The 19,703-nt window shown below is 41.3% G+C and overlaps 1 protein-coding gene across 1 annotated transcript in view; it reads left to right on the top strand.

The window, feature by feature from the left end:
- LOC103604204 (ADAMTS-like protein 3) overlaps positions 1 to 19,703 on the top strand; it is a 128,005-nt gene that overhangs the window by 55,217 nt on the left and 53,085 nt on the right. The window contains 2 exon segments of the mRNA XM_008588783.1: positions 1,482 to 1,538; positions 9,187 to 9,207. Of these exon segments, the coding sequence (XP_008587005.1) occupies positions 1,482 to 1,538; positions 9,187 to 9,207 (78 nt within the window).

Raw genomic sequence — 19,703 nt, 5'->3', positions numbered from 1 at the left:
TTTTGATGGGATATGAAAGCCGAAATTCAGTAGTCCCTCAATTTTGAGGGCAGTTTTGGTTTATACCCTATGACTCACAAGGCAACCAGACCTTCTTTTCAAATATCATTTTCCTGTGATGTTTTCATATGCTTTATTTGGCCTTTAGATTTGGATGAATTGTAACTTTAAAAATTCGTGAAGCAATGTAAGTGCTCAGGGAGGTATTCGATTGCCCAAGATCTTGCAAGGCTCTAAACACTGTTCAAAACAAGCCCATCCTTCCTCCTAAACCCACACCCTTCCTGGATGACCAGATAGAGGATGATTCTTATTCTCATGAAATGCAGTGTGCTCAGGGACATGAATGTGTGGGCCAGGAACAGGGTTTCTATAATTTAATGGTGGAATTGCTCCCCTTGGAGAACGTTGCATCAACACAAGTTACTCATTGATTGAATCCCAACCATGCGAGTGTGTTTCCAAAATCAATCACTCTTAAGTTATTCCACATGTACTTGTAAATATTAATATAATGGTCTATGTAACTGGGTTCTTTGTTAATGCTAAAGGTGGAGGAGGGTGTAGCATAAGTCTTAAGATTCTAGTGTCAGATGACCTGGGTTTTAAAACCATTACTGACACTATATACTAGCTGTGCATTGTTGGCAAGTTATTTAACCTCAGTAATGTTTAGATTCCTTATTTTTAAAATGGAGATGAATATATCACATAAATCATAAGATTGCTGTGAAGATTAAATGAAATAATATCTGCAATGTACAAGACACAATGCCAGGCACGTGTAAACATTCATTAAAAATCAGCTATTATTATTATTTTATTACTATATTTACGAAATTATATAATCAGGGTAAAAAGATCTCAAAAGTCACTGGATTCAGCTACTCATCCAATAATTTAATCCTCCCTACAGTTTTACTGCCAAGAAGTCTCCTAGCCCATGATTGAATACTTATTATTGGATAACTCTGATTTCTCAAGCTTTCTGTTATTGAACTAAATTATGCTTAAACCTGTAGCTTTCACGATTTGGAAATACACAGAACAAACGTGGACAGCCCTTTGAAAATGTCTCCAATCCCAGGCTATTCCCTAAATCCTTGGAACTTTTCTTACCTCTCCCTGAAACTTTCATTGGATCTTTCTCCTTCCCTTCAACACCAAAATTTTGGTAAGAATACTCTATAGATATGCTTTTAACTTTTCTCCAGTTTCATTTTCTCTTCAACACCTCGGGTACAGAGTCTGCTTCAGCAGCTCCCCAAGCTGAAGCGTAGGGACTCCCCTGTCCACACACAATGTAAAACAGAGAGAAGTAATAAAATTGACCTTCTTTAACTGAACTCTGTATAATGCTCTAATCACTGTACTAAGAGTTTTACATATGTTTTCTCTTTTAATCCTTACTAAGACCCTTTGTGAAATACATATTAGTACTATTATCTCTATTTCACTATTGAGGAGAATGAGCCTGTGAGAGTCTGAACTGTTCAACATCCTGCAGCTTGAACGGGGTGGTAGGTGGGTCAGGATTTGTAAGGGGGCTGACGGCCTCCAAAGTCTCTGCCCTTAAATACCAGGTTTGTAAATATAAATAAAGTTGGATGAGTTTGGGGAGGTGGATATAAACCATCAGGTCAGTTCATATGAGTATTATTGGGCACACATTATGTAAAAGACATATTTGTGAAATGAAAAGAAGTATAAGACACAGCCCTTTTTCTCCTATAAGGAAGCTCACAGTCTAGCAAATACACACACACATACATATACCTATGAAAAATAACTCATAAGAGAGGTGGAGATATGTAGGTATAGATATAGATAATGATAAAGAGAAGGAGATATAAAGATATACAGTAGATACAGAATATAGAGAGAAATGGATACACACACGTACAGATATTGGTACGTGGAGACAGAGATAAAAACAGAGAAAAACATATTTAAGGTAAAACTATGGACCAGAAGGATATACATCAAATTCAGTGTAACGGTGGCTTGGGGGAGAAAATGAGAATAGGACAAGTGTAGGGGTGGGGAGAGAGTGAAGGTCTGAGGGGAGAGGGGAGAGAGCAAACATCATCTGTAGTTTCCATTTATTTTATATACGTAAAAACATCTGAACAAAAGTATAAATAAAAAAAGAGAAGGGATAAGGAGGGATAGTTTCAATTCTTCTCTTTTAATTTTTGGGGCCTTGTGTAAGAATCATATAAATGATATACTGTGAGACTTCATATCATTCATATTTGTTAAACTATGCTCTTGTTAAAGAGAGCCAACCCATCAATTTCAGAGGGACAGCATCATACATAAGGTGCGTGAAATCCAGGCAGTTCCCCTCCCCTGTGTGTCCTCTCGCCGCTGACCACCGTGCTTGCTCTTGTTAAAGAGAGCCAACCCATCAATTTCAGAGGGACAGCATCATACATAAGGTGCGTGAAATCCAGGCAGTTCCCCTCCCCTGTGTGTCCTCTCGCCGCTGACCACCGTGCTTGCTCTTGTTAAAGAGAGCCAACCCATCAATTTCAGAGGGACAGCATCATACATAAGGTGCGTGAAATCCAGGCAGTTCCCCTCCCCTGTGTGTCCTCTCGCCGCTGACCACCGTGTTTCTGTCGCAGGCCGTGGGCTGCGATCGGCAACCGGGAAGCACCGCTAAGGTGGACAGCTGTGGAATCTGTGCTGGCAATGGCTCCACCTGCAGGCTCGTACGGGGACATTCGAAGTCAAACGTTTCTCCCGAAAAAAGTAGGTTTTTAAACCCAATGCTGTGTTTCCAACAAAACAAGATGTGTTTCAGACCACCTGTTACTAGAATAACATTTTCCTAATGCTAAGCTTTTTTAGTTGGAAATCACTTCGGACCAGTTTTCTAAAAGTCAAATCTCTTGCAAAACCTGTATATCAAAATTTTTGTTCCCATTATCACTTCAAAGAGTACCTGTTTCTTTGAACCTCTGTCGATACAGAGTATTACTGCTTTTTAAATATTTGCTGATTTCTCAGGTAAATTGTGAAGTAATAATTTCTTCTTTTTGCTTCCTTGGATTGCTGACAAGGTAGAAAACATCGTCATATATTTATTGCTCAGTTATGCTTTTTCATTTTTCAATTAGCTATTGAAGCAGTTTAACCATTTTCTTATTTGGATGTTGATCTTTTCATCACTGTTGTGAGCTTTACTATATCACAAATACTAACCTTTTGTCTGTCATACCTATTTCAAATGTGGTTCTCAGTTTATTTCAATTTTGTTCGTGTTTTTAGAATCAATAGTTTCTAAGTTTTGCGTATTCAGAAAATTTTATTTCATTAAAATCTGGCTTTTTAAAATCCATTAACTTCGGGGGTCAGTAAATTTCTGTGTAAAGGGCCAGATAGTAAGTATTTTAGCCTTTGCAGGGCATACAGTCTCTGTGTCAGTTCCTCAACACTGTCATTGCAGTGCAAAAGCACCCAAAGACACTCTGTAAACAAATGGGCATGGCTGTGTTCCAATAAAACTTTATTTACAAAAACATGCTGTAGGCTGACTTGGGCTCTCAGGTTGCAGTTTGTTGGCTGTGTTCCAATAAAACTTTATTTACAAAAATAGGCTGCAGGCTGACTTTGGCCCTCCGGTTGTAGTTTGTTGACTCTTGCTTTGAAGGGAAAAAATTATTCATGCAAGTTTTCTGCCAATACTTTTATAGTTTTGTTTTTCTACTTTTACATCCTTTATTCTTTTGAGTTTATTTTGAGATAACTTATGAAGTAGGGATCTAACTTGTTCCCCTAAATGAGGAGAACATTACAGGAGGGTGGAAGGTTTTTTAGGCAGAGGAAACACAAAGTTCATGGTCTGACACCAGAGGAAAGCCTGGGTTTTTGGAGGAACTACTAATATGTTGCTCAGGCTTGAATGCACACTGAACAGTATGAAAGATAAGACAGAATGGCATTCAGGAGTCAACTATAAAAGCCTTCATTGTTGTGCTTTTATTTCAGGTTAAGTGGAGTCATTAAAGTAATTTAGGCAGTGGAGTGACATGATTAGATTTGTGTTTTAGTGAAAGAATTCTGGCAGCATGTGGAGGCTGGATTACCTGTGAGGTGAGCCTGGAAGCAGGGAGTCCGAATAGGAAGGCTTTTTATAAATCATTAAGAGTATTTGAAATAATGAGGCCTTGGTCTAGAGTAGTGTGGCCGGAGATATAGAGGAAGGAACAGTTGGAGAGAAATTTAGGAGACAGAATGAGCAGAGTTTGCTGATTCTTTGAATGAAGACTATAAGAGAAAAAAAGAATTTAGAATGATGCAAATTTTCCAGCTCGAGCAGCTGGATGGTTACGTTTGCTGTTTGTTTGTGTAAGGAATTCATGAAGAGGAGACACAGACATATCAAAGGTAAGGGCCCACCTCCCTGGATTTTCATTCTTTTCAGAATTTTGGCCCCAGTATTCCATTTCTTGGACCTTCCTGAGGCCTTCAAACAGATGCTGATTTTATTTTGTTCGTAGTTGAGGGTTGATCTGAAACACATCAGTCCATCACGGCTGACAGCAAAACCTCCTTACCGGTGGTATTCAGTTATAAATGTAGGTGAGTCCACCCAAAGAGAGATTGTAGAATAAAACGGGAAGCCAAGAATTGCATCCTGAGAAACATCTGAAGCCAAGGCATTTAGCCAGGGAAGAAGTTTAAGAGCATTCAACTGAGAAGGAACAAAAAAAGTAAGTAGATAAACACAAAATGTAGCAAGAGCAGTATCATGGAAGCCAAAGGAATGAGTAATTTCAGAAAAGGAGGTAATTGTCAGCTATGTTAAACACTCTTGCCAGGACAACTAGCATAAAGGTCCAAAACTTTCTCTTGGACAACTTGAAGATCATTTGTGGCATTAGCAAAAGTGGTTTCAGTGAGTTTCAGGCTGAAACCAAAGCTTGACTACAGTGGGTTGATCAGTGAAGAGAAAGCAAAAATGTATACAGGGAAGGATTTGCCCAGGACAAGAGGAGGGGTGCGCACTGACACCATGTCAGTGAATTTTTACCTCTGTCTTATTCTCTTAAAACATAGGCCTTTTGGCCTCTTCTGCTTGTTTTTATGATTGGCAGAAAAACCCTTGGTATTGAATGGAGCAGAGGGAGCTTCAAGAGTTATCTTCTTGTTATAAAGGTGGTTCAATATCATATTGACTTTAAAAGTGGATGAGGCCAGTCCATTTGGTGCTAGTGTATGTGTCTTTGCTTTCTCTTCAAGGAGGCAATGTTGTATAGCTGACTAGAGAATGGGCTCTGGAATCAAAGCCCAGCTCTGGAAACTTCTAGCTGATTGACCTGTAGCAAGGTGCTTAACTTTTTTGGGCCCCAGTTTTCTATCAATCAAATGGGGGTAATAATAGGATCTATCTCTATAGTTTTGAGGAAGATTAGCTGAAATGCTATACCTACAGTGCTTAGCATGGTGTCTAGCACATGCTCAATACTGTCAACTCTCAACCATTATAAGTAGGTCTTTTACAAGTTGCAATCTTTTGCAAGCTACAATTATTTGCATAAGTGGAAAAAATGAAGAACAGTAGTAGTTTTGACTTTGTTGGACCAAAAAATAAATAAATAAATAAAACAGGGTCTAAGGTGCTGAGTGCAAAGGGCTTTGGGCTGGCTGCTGTACCGTACAAGACTATGGCATGTGACACTCGGGCTTCTAAGGAGGTGGTAAGCCAAGTATTTAATATTCCGTCCATTCTGTTGTTACTAATATTGATATAATACTTTATAATTCCCAAAGTTCTCTTTAGATTCATCATATTTAATGCCACCAGCACCCTTACATTGTAGATTTGATAATGTCATCCCATTTTACAGATGAGGAAACTGAAGACCAGAGATATTAAGACACATCTCCTGTAGCTAATTGTGAAAGGCAGTATAGGGAACTGGTTAAGAAATTGGGGTCTGGACCAGAATGCCTGGGATTACACTCTGGGTCTGTTGATTACTTGCTTTGTAAACTGGGAAAGTTATTTAACTTCCATGTATATCCTGGTTTTCTCATTTTAAACTGGGAATAACAATAGTACTGCCTTTGTGGAGTTGTTGTCAAGATTAAATAAATCAACCTATACTCAGTACTCCATATAGTTTGGCACCTGGAGAGTGCTCAATGACCACTAACTGTATTTTTATTAGAAATATTACTCATTTGAGTACCAAAGGATGTAACACCTATTATATACCTTAAATGTAAATGTTGATATTTGTAAACAGATTTTTGAGTCAACAGTTGGCCCATAAGGGGATTGATTTTAAGAGAGCTACTGGTTGATATAGAGGAAAACCTTGGAAGTGTCAAAAAAGAGTGAACTGTAGGAGAAACCAAAGTTAGAGGAAGACTCAGATCAGAGGAAGATAGTTTAAGGAGACAGGCTGTACGGTGAAGAGGTAATTCAGGAAGGCTTGTGGATGTGGGGACTAAGGGAGGAAGATAGTAGCCAACTCAGGGTGTTGGGGAAGAGCCTGGAGTTAGCCTTGACCCCAAAAAGTTTGGAAATTTCATCAGAAAAGACCTTGCTTGGTCAAGGTCCAAAAGAGATTAGAAATTGAGATAATTCTAATTGAACCATGGTAGAAGCCGAGTGAAATTGTGTCAAAGAACCAGTCTTTTTTGGAGAAGTGTGCAGAGAAGGCCCTGAAATGCAAGATAGTTCAAATACACACACACACACACACACACACACACACACACACACACACACACACACACACACACACACACACACACACACACACACTAGTTTTCAGGTTTTGGATTCCACTGAGAATCCATTGAAAGTTATGCACTTTCTCTCCAGGCAAATGCACATGTACTCTTAAGCCCCAAATCCCAAATTTGCCATTCTGATTTTTGGGGGTTTCTCAGACCCCTGATGCCCCTTTAGGACATTCCTAAAATGTCTAATGGTTTTGATGGATTTCTATGAATAAAGGGGAACTGGAGTGCACAGGCAGCTCTTGAACTCAGGGCATGGGTGACAAGATGAAAGCCAGAGGCACCCTCCCCACCCCCCAGGACACTGGCATCTCCTCAGCTTCTACCTGCATGTGCCTGGGCTGAGGCTAAAGTTAGCACGGATTCCTGTCTGCATGAAAACACAGTGCTTGGCATTCTTGACCCTCGTAACGGCCCCTTCATGTCTGTTACTGCTCTGAAACTGGCCAGCTGAAGCCGTTTTTTGGCTGGGATTTTCCCTAGGCCATATGGAAGCACTTCCCTATAATCATGCTTTGTGTGAAAGAAATGTAGGAAATGAAGCCATGTCTCCCCCTGAGTGTGCATCACTGGAGCCTGCAGGGTCCACACGGCTCCTACGTCCACACCTTGCCAAGCAATCATTCCTATCTTCCCTGGGACTCACTCACCCTGAGTCAGGACATGGCAGTGAGATCCTATTGGCACGGCCCGTGCTGGAGAAAGTGCACAAAGCTGCACACGGGATATCGTTTCCATCGTACAGTAAGGCAGACACAAGGTGTAGGAGCCTGGAGCCAAAACCTTTGCTATGAGAAAAATCAGAAATGCATCCAGATACAACACGCAGATTTCCTGTTCAGAGGGAGAAGGAGAGAGACTGAAGTAAGAACTGGCATACATAGCTTTGGATGTTGGAAGAGGGACCTAGAGGCACACAAGTTTTAAAGAGAGAAAATCTAAAAACAGCAACAGAGAAGCAAACACATCTATTTGGAGCATCTTGACTTGGTGTATTGCTAGGGCTAGGGCTCACAGACCCTGCAAGCCCCTTGTACACACTGGGTCACAAACCCCTCACACGCAGGTCCACGAGGGAGGTAATAGGAAAAGATCGTGGGAGCCGTGGGTAAAAAATTAATAGGCTTTATTCAGAGCTAGGAGCAGCTGCCCTAGTGGCCTCCTGGGGCGTCCCGAGGGCCCTGGCAGCAACGGCCTCCAATTCACACACACACACACACACACACACACACACACACACACACACACACACACGTTTTCAGGTTTTGGATTCCACTGAGAATCCATTGAAAGTTATGCACTTTCTCTCCAGGCAAATGCACATGTACTCTTAAGCCCCAAATCCCAAATTTGCCATTCTGATTTTTGGGGGTTTCTCAGACCCCTGATGCCCCTTTAGGACATTCCTAAAATGTCTAATGGTTTTGATGGATTTCTATGAATAAAGGGGAACTGGAGTGCACAGGCAGCTCTTGAACTCAGGGCATGGGTGACAAGATGAAAGCCAGAGGCACCCTCCCCACCCCCCAGGACACTGGCATCTCCTCAGCTTCTACCTGCATGTGCCTGGGCTGAGGCTAAAGTTAGCACGGATTCCTGTCTGCATGAAAACACAGTGCTTGGCATTCTTGACCCTCGTAACGGCCCCTTCATGTCTGTTACTGCTCTGAAACTGGCCAGCTGAAGCCGTTTTTTGGCTGGGATTTTCCCTGGGCCATATGGAAGCACTTCCCTATAATCATGCTTTGTGTGAAAGAAATGTAGGAAATGAAGCCATGTCTCCCCCTGAGTGTGCATCACTGGAGCCTGCAGGGTCCACACGGCTCCTCCGTCCACACCTTGCCAAGCAATCATTCCTATCTTCCCTGGGACTCACTCACCCTGAGTCAGGACATGGCAGTGAGATGCTATTGGCACAGCCCGTGCTGGAGAAAGTGCACAAAGCTGCACACGGGATATCGTTTCCATCGTACAGTAAGGCAGACACAAGGTGTAGGAGCCTGGAGCCAAAACCTTTGCTATGAGAAAAATCAGAAATGCATCCAGATACAACACGCAAATTTCCTGTTCAGAGGGAGAAGGAGAGAGACTGAAGTAAGAACTGGCATACATAGCTTTGGATGTTGGAAGAGGGACCTAGAGGCACACAAGTTTTAAAGAGAGAAAATCTAAAAACAGCAACAAAGAAGCAAACACATCTATTTGGAGCATCTTGACTTGGTGTATTGCTAGGGCTAGGGTTCACAGACCCTGCAAGCCCCTTGTACACACTGGGTCACAAACCCCTCACACGCAGGTCCACGAGGTAGGTAATAGGAAAAGATCGTGGGAGCCGTGGGTAAAAAATTAATAGGCTTTATTCGAGCTAGGAGCAGCCGCCCTAGTGGCCTCCTGGGGCGTCCTGAGGGGCACCGTGTATCAGAGCTGTTGGTCCTTTATACTTAAGTCCATAACCCAGGACACCTGGGTGCACATGCGCAATTACATTAGACAATAACCAAGGAACACCTGGGCACACGTGCATATTTACATCAAATGCTCGGCAAGATTCTGAACATCTGAGGGGCCCTGACCATTTTCCTTCACTTTCCCTACACTTGGCATTTAGGGACTTCGTTGTATTTCCAGGTTTGTGGCTTATTTTGGTCTTGTTCATGTCAGGGCACGCTCATATCAGGCAAATAAGCCCAGCTTGTCTATTTTGGGCTCTTTGTCCATTTTCACATGGTGGCAACTAAGCCTATTGATATGGTGATACCTAAGGCCAACCTGCAGCACCAGCACTTAGCTTGCCTTTGACGTAATGATGACGACCACGCCCTCTCATAAAGCATCCCTTGGTACTCCTGCCAAATACAGAATATTCTGGGTTAGAATTCAGTCCTGTGGGGCTGCCTCACAGGGTAATTCTTTTGACTTTTTCTCTTTATAACTGTTCATTTCTCCTTTAGCTGTCACTTCCAAAAATAATCTACAAATTTAACTTATTCCATAATAAGGAAGATAGTATTGGATGTTAAGGGTTTGCTGATGTGATAAGCAGACTGTTTTTTGTTCTTCCTGTCTTATCTCTTTCTGCCTCCCCATTCCCCCTTTTAAGGAAAGATTCTGACTGATAATACTCTAATACCAGAACTATGGCTGATAAAGGGATATTCAAACCAAAGAATCTGTTCCTTTTAATGGGATATTTCCCCCCTTTAATTTAACAAGAGAGAGTGTGTCATGGAAGGAACATTCTGGTACTGGAATCGAGAACCCTGAGTTCTAGTCCTTGCCTGACTCTTTCTCATGCTTTTGTGTGTTTTCTACCCTCCACACAAAGAGAAATAAGAAAACATGGCATGTAAACCCTGTTGAGAAGGAATTTCATTGATCATGTTTTCCACAGAGGAGCAGAGACCAAGAACTCCCCGGCCTCTTCGTGAATTGCCTTTCCACTAAAGATAAAATCCACACCCCTTTCCGGAGCCTTGAAAGCCTGTGTCTTGGGGCCTCTGTTGTTATATCATGTGCTGCCATCTGCTTCTCATTCTCTAGGCTTCAGTCACATTGGCTTTCTGGAAGATTCTAGAATGTCCAGTGGCCTTTCCTCCCGTGGACCTTTGCACTGATCCATGCCTGCGCCTGGAACATGCTTCTCCCAGCTCTTACCACGGCTGCCTCTTTCTCATCCTTGAGCTCAAATTTCACCTCCTCAGAGATGCTTTCATCGATCAATCTGCCTAAAGTGGGCCCTTTTCTGTTTTTTTTCTTGCTTAGCCTTTATTGCAAGAAGTAATTATTTCATTTATTTGTTTAAATTGCCTCTCCCGCCAGTAAGGCTTTGCAAGAACACACACCATAGTGGTTGTGTTTGCCATTTTATTCTTAGTGCTGATACAGTACTGAACACATCATAGGAGCTCAAATAATGTTGAATGAATGAATACATGCCCTTTGCTAGAGATGATTCCACTTCCTGTTAGGATTTCAGTGGGACTAAATGATGTCGTGCAAGAGAACTAGACGGAAGCCAAAGACTGGGGTAGTAACCTCAGCCTGGATGCTAACTGTCTGTGATCTTAGGCAAGATGCTTACCTTACTGAGACCTTGGCTTCCTCATCTGCGTAGTAGGAGTGCTAGCACGGCCGATTTCTAAGACGTCTTCTAGCTCTGGAAGTCTATTAAGTATGTCTATAGTTCATTCCTCCTTAAAAATAAACCTTGGGATTGAATGGAGGTTAGGATCTTATCTGTAGATGTTTTCCTAAGTTTTAATGAAAAGGTTTAGAGACGGCTTGTCATTATTCTTAAAGGGTTGAGGACATTTTATATATAACACAGAAGTGAGTTGGTGGGGAGTCTCCTCTTTTCTCCCATGAACTGCTACTTGGCTACCTTTTTACATGCAACTGTCACTATCTACATGGAAGGGTTTTGTCTGTGACCCCCTAGCTGATGTGTGAGCAAGTCAAGGGCCTCTCTCATCTGACCCAGTATTGGTACCACATATGCCCTAAGTAAAGGTGTGTTGGCTTGACCTGAGCAGAACTGAAGTGCCCACTTAGACCAGCATCTTCATGGCAGCAATCCCTGAGGACACTGTGGATCAAAAGCAGAAGGAGCCAGTTAGCACCTGGGAGACCTGACATCCATTAACCAAATGAGAGTGCCATAATTATTAGTAATAGTAGTTATTGGGACTATAATAATAATAGTGGCCTCCACAGGTTATGTGCTTTTATTGTGCCAGGCACTGTGTTAATTATTTTTCATGGGTGATATTATTTATTACTACTATAACCCTTCAAGGTGTAGGTACTGTTATCATCTTCCTATCTGACAAATGGAGAAATGGGCTTAGTAATATTAGTACCTTGTTCAAGATTTTCCAGATAGCAAGTGGCCAAGATGGGCTGCCTTCAGAGTCCCTGTGCTTAACCTCCCTCCAAAATTGTCTTCCAAGAGCAGCTACGTGAGCACGAGGGGAGTTGTGCACCGAGCCCTAGAGAGATGGGGTAGAGTACTAAGCATTCACAAAATGGAACCAGAAGGGAGCAGAGGCTGCTTCAACCAACCCATCCCTTATTTCCCCTTGCCAGAGCCCGGCTTCATGTTTCCTAACCCAGCGTGCACATCAGGATCACCTGGGGAAACTTAACTCAATCCTCAGACCGAACCCTAGAATTTCTTGCAGTAAATCTGGGCAGTTGTATGTCGCCAGACTTCCCAGGTGACTCTGATTCATGCCTTTGGTGAAGACCTGTGCTTCATAGTGTTGGATGCCCTGCTACAGAGTCAGAAGGCAAATGATGATTTCATCCTCACCAGGCTCTTGATTTCTTATATGCAGTAAAAAGGGCAGAAAAGTAGAGTTACACCAGGATGCTGCTGGGGAACATCTGAACAGAAATTTGTTGTTAGATGCTGTGTAACATAGTCTCCTCTGCTGCATGCTGTTCAAAAGCCTGCCATGCAAATGAGCACAAAGACATACATTATTGGGCACTCTGCCTGTTACCATGCTCTTTTGAGGTAAAGGCATCTTAAGTCAGTAAATATACATACTTCCACGTTGGAGGCAGATGTCTCTGCCTAGACACAGGGTCTAAGGGCTGAGGACATCATTTGCAGATTCAGCAATCATAGACTTCCACGATGTAGCCTCACAGCTCAGGGCAGGACAAAGGGGTAGGAATCAGTTTTCAGCTTGTAGCTGGTTGTTCTCACCAAATCAAACCCCTGCCGTGTTCCTTCTCTACTTTTTTTGTTTTGTTTTTTGATTGCTGTTAATTTTATATTTTTATTTTTCCTTCTTTTTCTCAATGGCACATTTCATTTATCCCACCTCTGTTTGCAGAAGGCAGTGTATAGACAGTCCTCCAGCTGCAGAATCAGTGCAATTACGCACCAAATTTCCCTCTTTTGCTATCCACAACCCCCTACTGCACTTACATAGTAACAGATGAACTTGAAATAAACTTGATTACCCTACTTTTGGAGAGTTGTCAGCCCTTGTTCTGCACAGTGCCACACAAGGTACTCCCTTTAGTCTAAGTGATGCCAAATGGTTATGGGTGTGTGAAGACATTAACAACACCATTTTTTTTTTTTTCAGTTTACAGAATGCTTTCACACTCTTTTCCTCATTTTAAGAAAAACATGTATTACTTGCAATTTTCCCACAGGGTTTAATTATTACCAGCATTAGCATTTATTCTGATACTTTTCTTTCTTTTTAAAAAACTCCTTTATTCCTTGGAAATGGTGTGTGTGTGTGTGTGTGTGTGTGTGTGTGTGTGTGTGTGTGAGTGAACCTAAATAACAGAAGGAGAAAATAAAATGCAGGGTCCAGAAAAGTAACATGAAAAATATTTGACAGAAAATTTTGTTCAGCTAAAAACCCTAAACAATTTAAAAAAAAAATAACACAGCAAAAAGAAAACCGAAAACCGGGAATACGAAAGTGGGGATAAGGTTGTCAAAGTGTGAATAACTAAAACATTTTTTTTCTTGTTTTGCCCTGAAATGTGTATATTTAGATTGATGTAATTCTAGTTATACTTCATAGTGAAAATAAACAATCTGATATAAATTACAGTCCTTCTGGGCTGAAACCGATGTTCATCGATTAGTTAATATTGTGTGGACAATTTATTTCCTGTACATCTTGCTACTTAGCAAAGCCGTGATCTCCGGCAGGAAATGAGACATCGAAAAAATATGATGGAACAGCTGGACTTGGGCATTTATATGTGGGAGGGAAAATCAGTGGAAGCAAACTTAATCTTAGGTCAGTCCAGTGATTGCAAAATAAAACAAGTGAAACCCATAAAATGAAAGTCTGTTATGGACATACTTGTGATGGGCGAGTTTGAGTTTATACAGTATCACTTGTTCTCACAGTAGAAAGGTTAAGAGTGTAGTGTTTGGTTCAGACCCTGGTTCTCCTGTATAGGAGCTCTGTGATCTTGGGCAACTCATGTAAACTTGCAAAACTTCAGTTTTCTTAATTGCAGAAATGGGTTTTTATTAGAATCAATGAGGTAATTTATCTTAAGTTAGTTAGCTTGGTGCCTGGGGGCATAGTGAGTGCTCACATGGTTTTAATAAAAACTTACACTTACCCAGCCCCTCGTGGGTGCCAGGTTCTTTTCTAAGCCCTTTGTTTATATTACATCATTGAACACTCACAACAACCCCTTGGAACTAAAATTCTTATTTTCCTCATTTTACAGATGTTGCTGAGGCTCAGAGAGAGTAAGCAATTTGCCCAAGGTCACACAGCAGATGTTAAGTGGCAGTGCTGACATTCCAACCCTGGTTGTCTGGCTCCTGGGGTCTGTGATTATAACCGCTATTCCATATTGCTTCTTCCAATGATGGGCGAGTTTGAGTTTATACAGTATCACTTGTTCTCACAGTAGAAAGGTTAAGAGTGTGGTGTTTGGTTCAGACCCTGGTTCTCCTGTATAGGAGCTCTGTGGTCTTGGGCAATTCATGTAAACTTGCAAAACTCCAGTTTTCTTAATTGCAGAAATGGGTTTTTATTAGAATCAATGAGGTAATTTATCTTAAGTTAGTTAGCTTGGTGCCTGGGGGCATAGTGAGTGCTCACATGGTTTTAATAAAAACTTACACTTACCCAGCCCCTCGTGGGTGCCAGGTTCTTTTCTAAGCCCTTTGTTTATATTACATCATTGAACACTCACAACAACCCCTTGGAACTAAAATTCTTATTTTCCTCATTTTACAGATGTTGCTGAGGCTCAGAGAGAGTAAGCAATTTGCCCAAGGTCACACAGCAGATGTTAAGTGGCAGTGCTGACATTCCAACCCTGGTTGTCTGGCTCCTGGGGTCTGTGATTATAACCGCTATTCCATATTGCTTCTTCCAATAGTTTGTAGATTAAAAATAATGCAGATGACATTTAAAGAGTGATGAGAAGGAGCCCTGAAAGATGGCACATTGTGTACCAATATCAAGGATCTCTTACCTCCAAATTGCAATTAGAAGGTTTTGGAATAATTCCAAACAATGAAAGAGTTCAGCAGGATCCAGTTACCACCACCACCAACAACAACAAATCTAGGTGTTCCCAGGGGTGGGCCTACTCTCATTGACACTTTAGGATGGGACAGAGAAGAAGCCTTTCCTCCACCTGGTATGTTTTCAACCATTGGATTCTGCACCATTACAAAGAATAGCATTTTAAGGGCTGGCTGATGAGCTCAGATGCTTACAGTACAGTGTTGTAATGCCAACGTCAAGGGTTTGGATCCCCATAATGTATAATGGCAAGCCACCCAAAAAAAGGAAAGTATGGGATTTTAAGGCAGGCTCAGAATCAGACCCGTTTGGCAGTACCATCTGCAAACTTTGATAGGAGGATACAGGTGGTCTTTCCTGAGCTGGTGCTGGAGCCCAAGACACAGCTGCTCCTGCTGTATCTACAACTGCTTCCTCTTTCCATCAGGGTCTGCAGCTCCAGGGGTCGCCCCAGACCGAGGAGTAATTTACCGGGAGGCCATTTGTCTGGAATGTAGAAGTGGCCCATTCTAACAGGCAAGATAAGGAAAGCAAGGGCAGCAGTATTTATATCAGAATTAGTAGAATTTCAGGCAAAAAATAACAAAGATGAGTATTTTATATCCATTGGTAATCAAAAACCAAATAGTCCAAAAAAAGTAATGAACTAAATACCATTACATCCAAATTTATAAGGAAAAAAGAAACCCTATAAGTATATAAATAAAAATTGAAAGAAGTAAAATTCTATGAGAGACTTTAACATACTTAAGTCAGTAAAAATTACATGTGGAATCTGCACAATGTAATTATGGAGGTTACATTAATAGGTATGTGTTAAGCATTGCTTGTTGAGGGAATATAGCTTCTTTTCAATCATTTATGAACCATTTGCAAAAGCTGATTCTATGTTAGACTCCAAAGAAGACTGAAAAAAAGAATCGCAGTAAAACAGAAACCATCAGAAGGGACCTCGCTCTCCATCTGCACCCGCTCAGTCCCTGCTCATTTCTGTTACAGAGGCACAAGGAAGAGGTCTGTCTTCCTTTCCAAGGCTAACTCCTCCATCTGTGTTCTGCATCCCAGCCCCTCTGCTTCTCCAGAGGTCTCAATCCACCCATCATCCCCTCTCTCTCCTTTATCTCCTCTCACTCTCTCCCATCAGGGTTAAACATGACCAGGTCTCCCCCATCTTAAACAAAAGTGTAATTTTTAAAATGTGTGTATGTATATATGTTTATATGCATATATGTATATGTGTATGTATGTGTGTATATAAATAGATGATTATGTAATTTTTATATATAAAAATGTTTAAAATATTTTTAACATAACCACATATTTGTAACCATAATATTTTTAACATAAACCCATCTCCAGCTACCACTCCAATCTTGCACTTACCCTTTACTGCCAAGTTTTGGAAAAATTGTTTACACTGGCTATCTCTAATTTGTCATCATTTATTCCTCAAATTCCTGTGCCTGCTACCAGATTGAAACTGCTTTTACAAAGCTTATCAACAATCTCTTTTCTGCTTCATTCAAAAGGCTGAGTTCTTCATCTGTAGGGCCCTTGGGTATTATTGGCTTCTCCCTCCTTAAAATCCTCTATGTCACCAGAGCTCTCACTTCATGTCTGGTCAGAGCTAGAACTGTGCCATTTCCTGAAGGACAGTGAGGAAATGCTGCAAAGTTTGTGACTATGGATCAGTCCCCATTCCTGCCCTTTATGCCCTTGAGTTTTCCCTCACTGTGCCCTGTTTCAGTGCTACTCAAAGCATGGCTCTCAATGTAGCACTATCCGCATCGCCTGGGAGGCTGCTGGTCGGGCACAGTCTTGGGTTCTGCCCTAAACTTCTGGGTCAGGGTTTCTCTAGGTGGGGCAAGAATCGGTGTTTTAACAAGTTTTCCAGGTCATTCATAAGTAGTATGATAAGACGTTTGGGAGCTACTGCTCTATGAAGGTAACACAGAGGGTTTTACAGATGTAATCAAACTTTACTGGAGGATTATAGAAACAAAAGGGAATTCCAATTTAGGAGAAGGCATTTCAAACTATACAGTATAAATTACCTTTTCCGTAATGTAAGGAAGTTAAACCCTTAAGAGGGGTCCACTTATAGGGTTTCCCTAGTTTCTAGCCTTGCCCAGATGCCCTAACAGTGTGCATTTCTCTCCAGGGGTAATACTGTGGGTAGCTGGGGATCAATTGCACACTAGCCAGCAGAACATTTTCCCCAAGTTGGAGGCATTTTGGCTAAAATGAAATGCCGGGGTTCTGGTCTTCGAGGTTTCACTTGAGTGCGTAATTGTTGATGGGGTGACGGTTGGAATACACACACGCACAAACACACATACACACGACAAATGCTTCTTAAAGATAGCACAGTCTAAATTCACAAAGATTTCTCAAGAAAGTGCTAAACCCGATTAATCTGCCCAAATAGGTTTTCTTCAGTTCAGGAATTTATATGTATTTTCAAAACAATTTTATTACATATGTAAAATGCTATACGTTTATTGCAGAAAATCCAGACTATCCAGGCAATGAAAAAGAAAATGGTAAACGTGTCATATAATCAATCAAAATGCCAAGACATTACCCTGTTGTCATATTAGTGTGTTTCCTTCCTGGGATGGAGGTGAAGTAGCTGAGTATGTATAATATATATTAATAATAATAATTTATATTGTAAAATTAAGACATCCTTTTTGCAAAAATTTCAAAGAGCACAGAAGGATATAAGGTGGAAAGTAAAAGTTACCCTCTACCACCCACAAACTCCTAACTGGTTTCATTCCTTAGAGGTATAAATATTAATATTTGTTTACATATATCTATATAGCAGTTGTATTACACACATTTGCTATGTATGTTTGTGTGTGTGCAACACCCACATAATTTATTTATTTTTTATTTTTATTGAATCAAAATTGATTATACATATTTTGGGGGTTCATCATTGAGATATGTTGATCAAATCAATGTTACCAGCGTATATATTGTTACAAATCATAATTATTCTTTATGCCCCTTGTCAAACATCTCCCCCTCTCCCTCTCCCTCCCCCTCCCTTCTCTAATTATCCTAGATTTCTTCTCTCCTTCTGAAGTATAATGGTTACTCTGTTGATTTGTTGCCTGGATGATCTGTCCAATGCTGAGAGGTGTGATCAGGTCCCCCAATATTGTCATAGAGCAGATGCTTCTTCTGTCACTCTGGAATGGGTTTTGTGGAAAGAGACATCCTCTTCTTTTCTTTATCTCTGCTGGTGACTCTCCTTGTGTAAATGCACTCCAGTGGCTGGCGGACCATCTCTGTGGAGGTTGCAGTGTCTAGCCTCTTTTGCAGCAGCCATGGTTATTGTGGTGGCTGTGGTGAGCCAAGGAGGTGATGTTCATCACATGGAGGTGATGTTTTTGGCATGTTCCTTGGAGCTGGTGGTGCGCCTGGTTGTGGGGAGTGTCTGGTCCCCAGCTCCATGCCTGCGGTCCCCTGGTGAGCTCTGAGGTGCTGGCACAGTGTGCCTGGTTGTGGGAGGGTAGTCCAGTCCCCAGCTCCATGTCTTCGGTCCCTGGGCAGGCCTTGAGGTGCTGGTGTGGTGTGCCTCATTGTGGAAGGGTGGTCTGGTCTCTGGCTCCATACCTCTGGCCCCTGGGTAGGCCCTGAGGTGCTGGCGCAGTGTGCCTGGTTGTGGGAGGGGGCTCCAGTACCTGGCTCCATGCTTCGGGTCACCGGGTGGGCCCCAAGGCACTGGCGTGGTATGCCTGGTTGTGGGAGGAGGGTCTGGTCCCCAGCTCTAAGTAACACCCACATAATTTAATGTAAACCTTTCATACAAATATATATGCTTTTGAGAAGTACAGAATTGATCATTAGATGTAATTTTCTTTACAACTTGCTTTTATTCACTGAGGTTTTTGGCTTATCAGTTCTTATAAATTGGCTTTATGACATAGGAGGACATACCATAATTTATTTAACCATACTCATAATAATGAGCATTTCGATTTTTTTCAATTTTCCTACACCTACATATCTTTATTTATAAGCTCTTAGTTTTTGAAGACAGTGCTAATTTCTCTTTCATCTTTTCATAAGCTCCTTGACATTTTAATATTTTTTCCATGAAATATTTTTTCAAGTGTTTGGACAGTTTTCTTGCTAATTTGTGTTTGTATTTTCTTTTTTTTTTTTTTCCTTTTTGTCTTTTTTACTGACCGGTAATGGGATCGCAACCCTCGGTGTCGCACCCATACCGGGGACCGGCAATGGGATTGCAACCCTCGGTGTTGCGCCCGCACCGCACTCAGCCAGTGAGCGGGAACCGGTCTCCACATGGGATCCGAACCCTCAGTGGGAGCGCCGCCGCGCTCCCAAGCGGCACACTCTCCAGTGCGCCACCGGGCCGGCCCTTGTGTTTGTATTTTCTTATTGACTTGTAAGCACTCTTTGTATATTAAGAGTAGTGTATTTGCCTATAATTATAATTTTTCCTATCTTTGACATTTAATTTTATGTTGGTTTTTATTTCAAATGATCTCATTTTTTCCTTTTGATGTTATCAAGGCATTTTATGTCCCTAGAGAGAAATTTAAACTGTTGTTTTGGTACTTCATGCCCATTTTTAAAAAGTTCATTTCAAGATATTCCATCTTTTTTCTTGCTATTGCAAAATGGGATATTTTCTTCCCTTATATTTTCTCACTATGTTGGTATTTCTGAAAGCTATTGATTTTTGAATATTAGTTTCTTCCTGATTTCTAATGCTTAGACTATTTTTTCTCACCTAATTACCCTGACTATCCTCCCTAAAAGTCTTAAATCAAGTGGTGATTGTTTTCTCTATTACCATTTTATTTGTCGATCTCCCTCATAAAATTCCTATAAACTGATAGGTAAGGTTTGAGACTTGATTAGAATTGG

This window comes from Galeopterus variegatus, unplaced genomic scaffold (assembly GCF_000696425.1).
Source record: "Galeopterus variegatus unplaced genomic scaffold, G_variegatus-3.0.2 Scaffold5033, whole genome shotgun sequence".
Taxonomy (NCBI): domain Eukaryota; kingdom Metazoa; phylum Chordata; class Mammalia; order Dermoptera; family Cynocephalidae; genus Galeopterus; species Galeopterus variegatus.
This window is presented reverse-complemented; position numbering and strand designations above follow the sequence as displayed.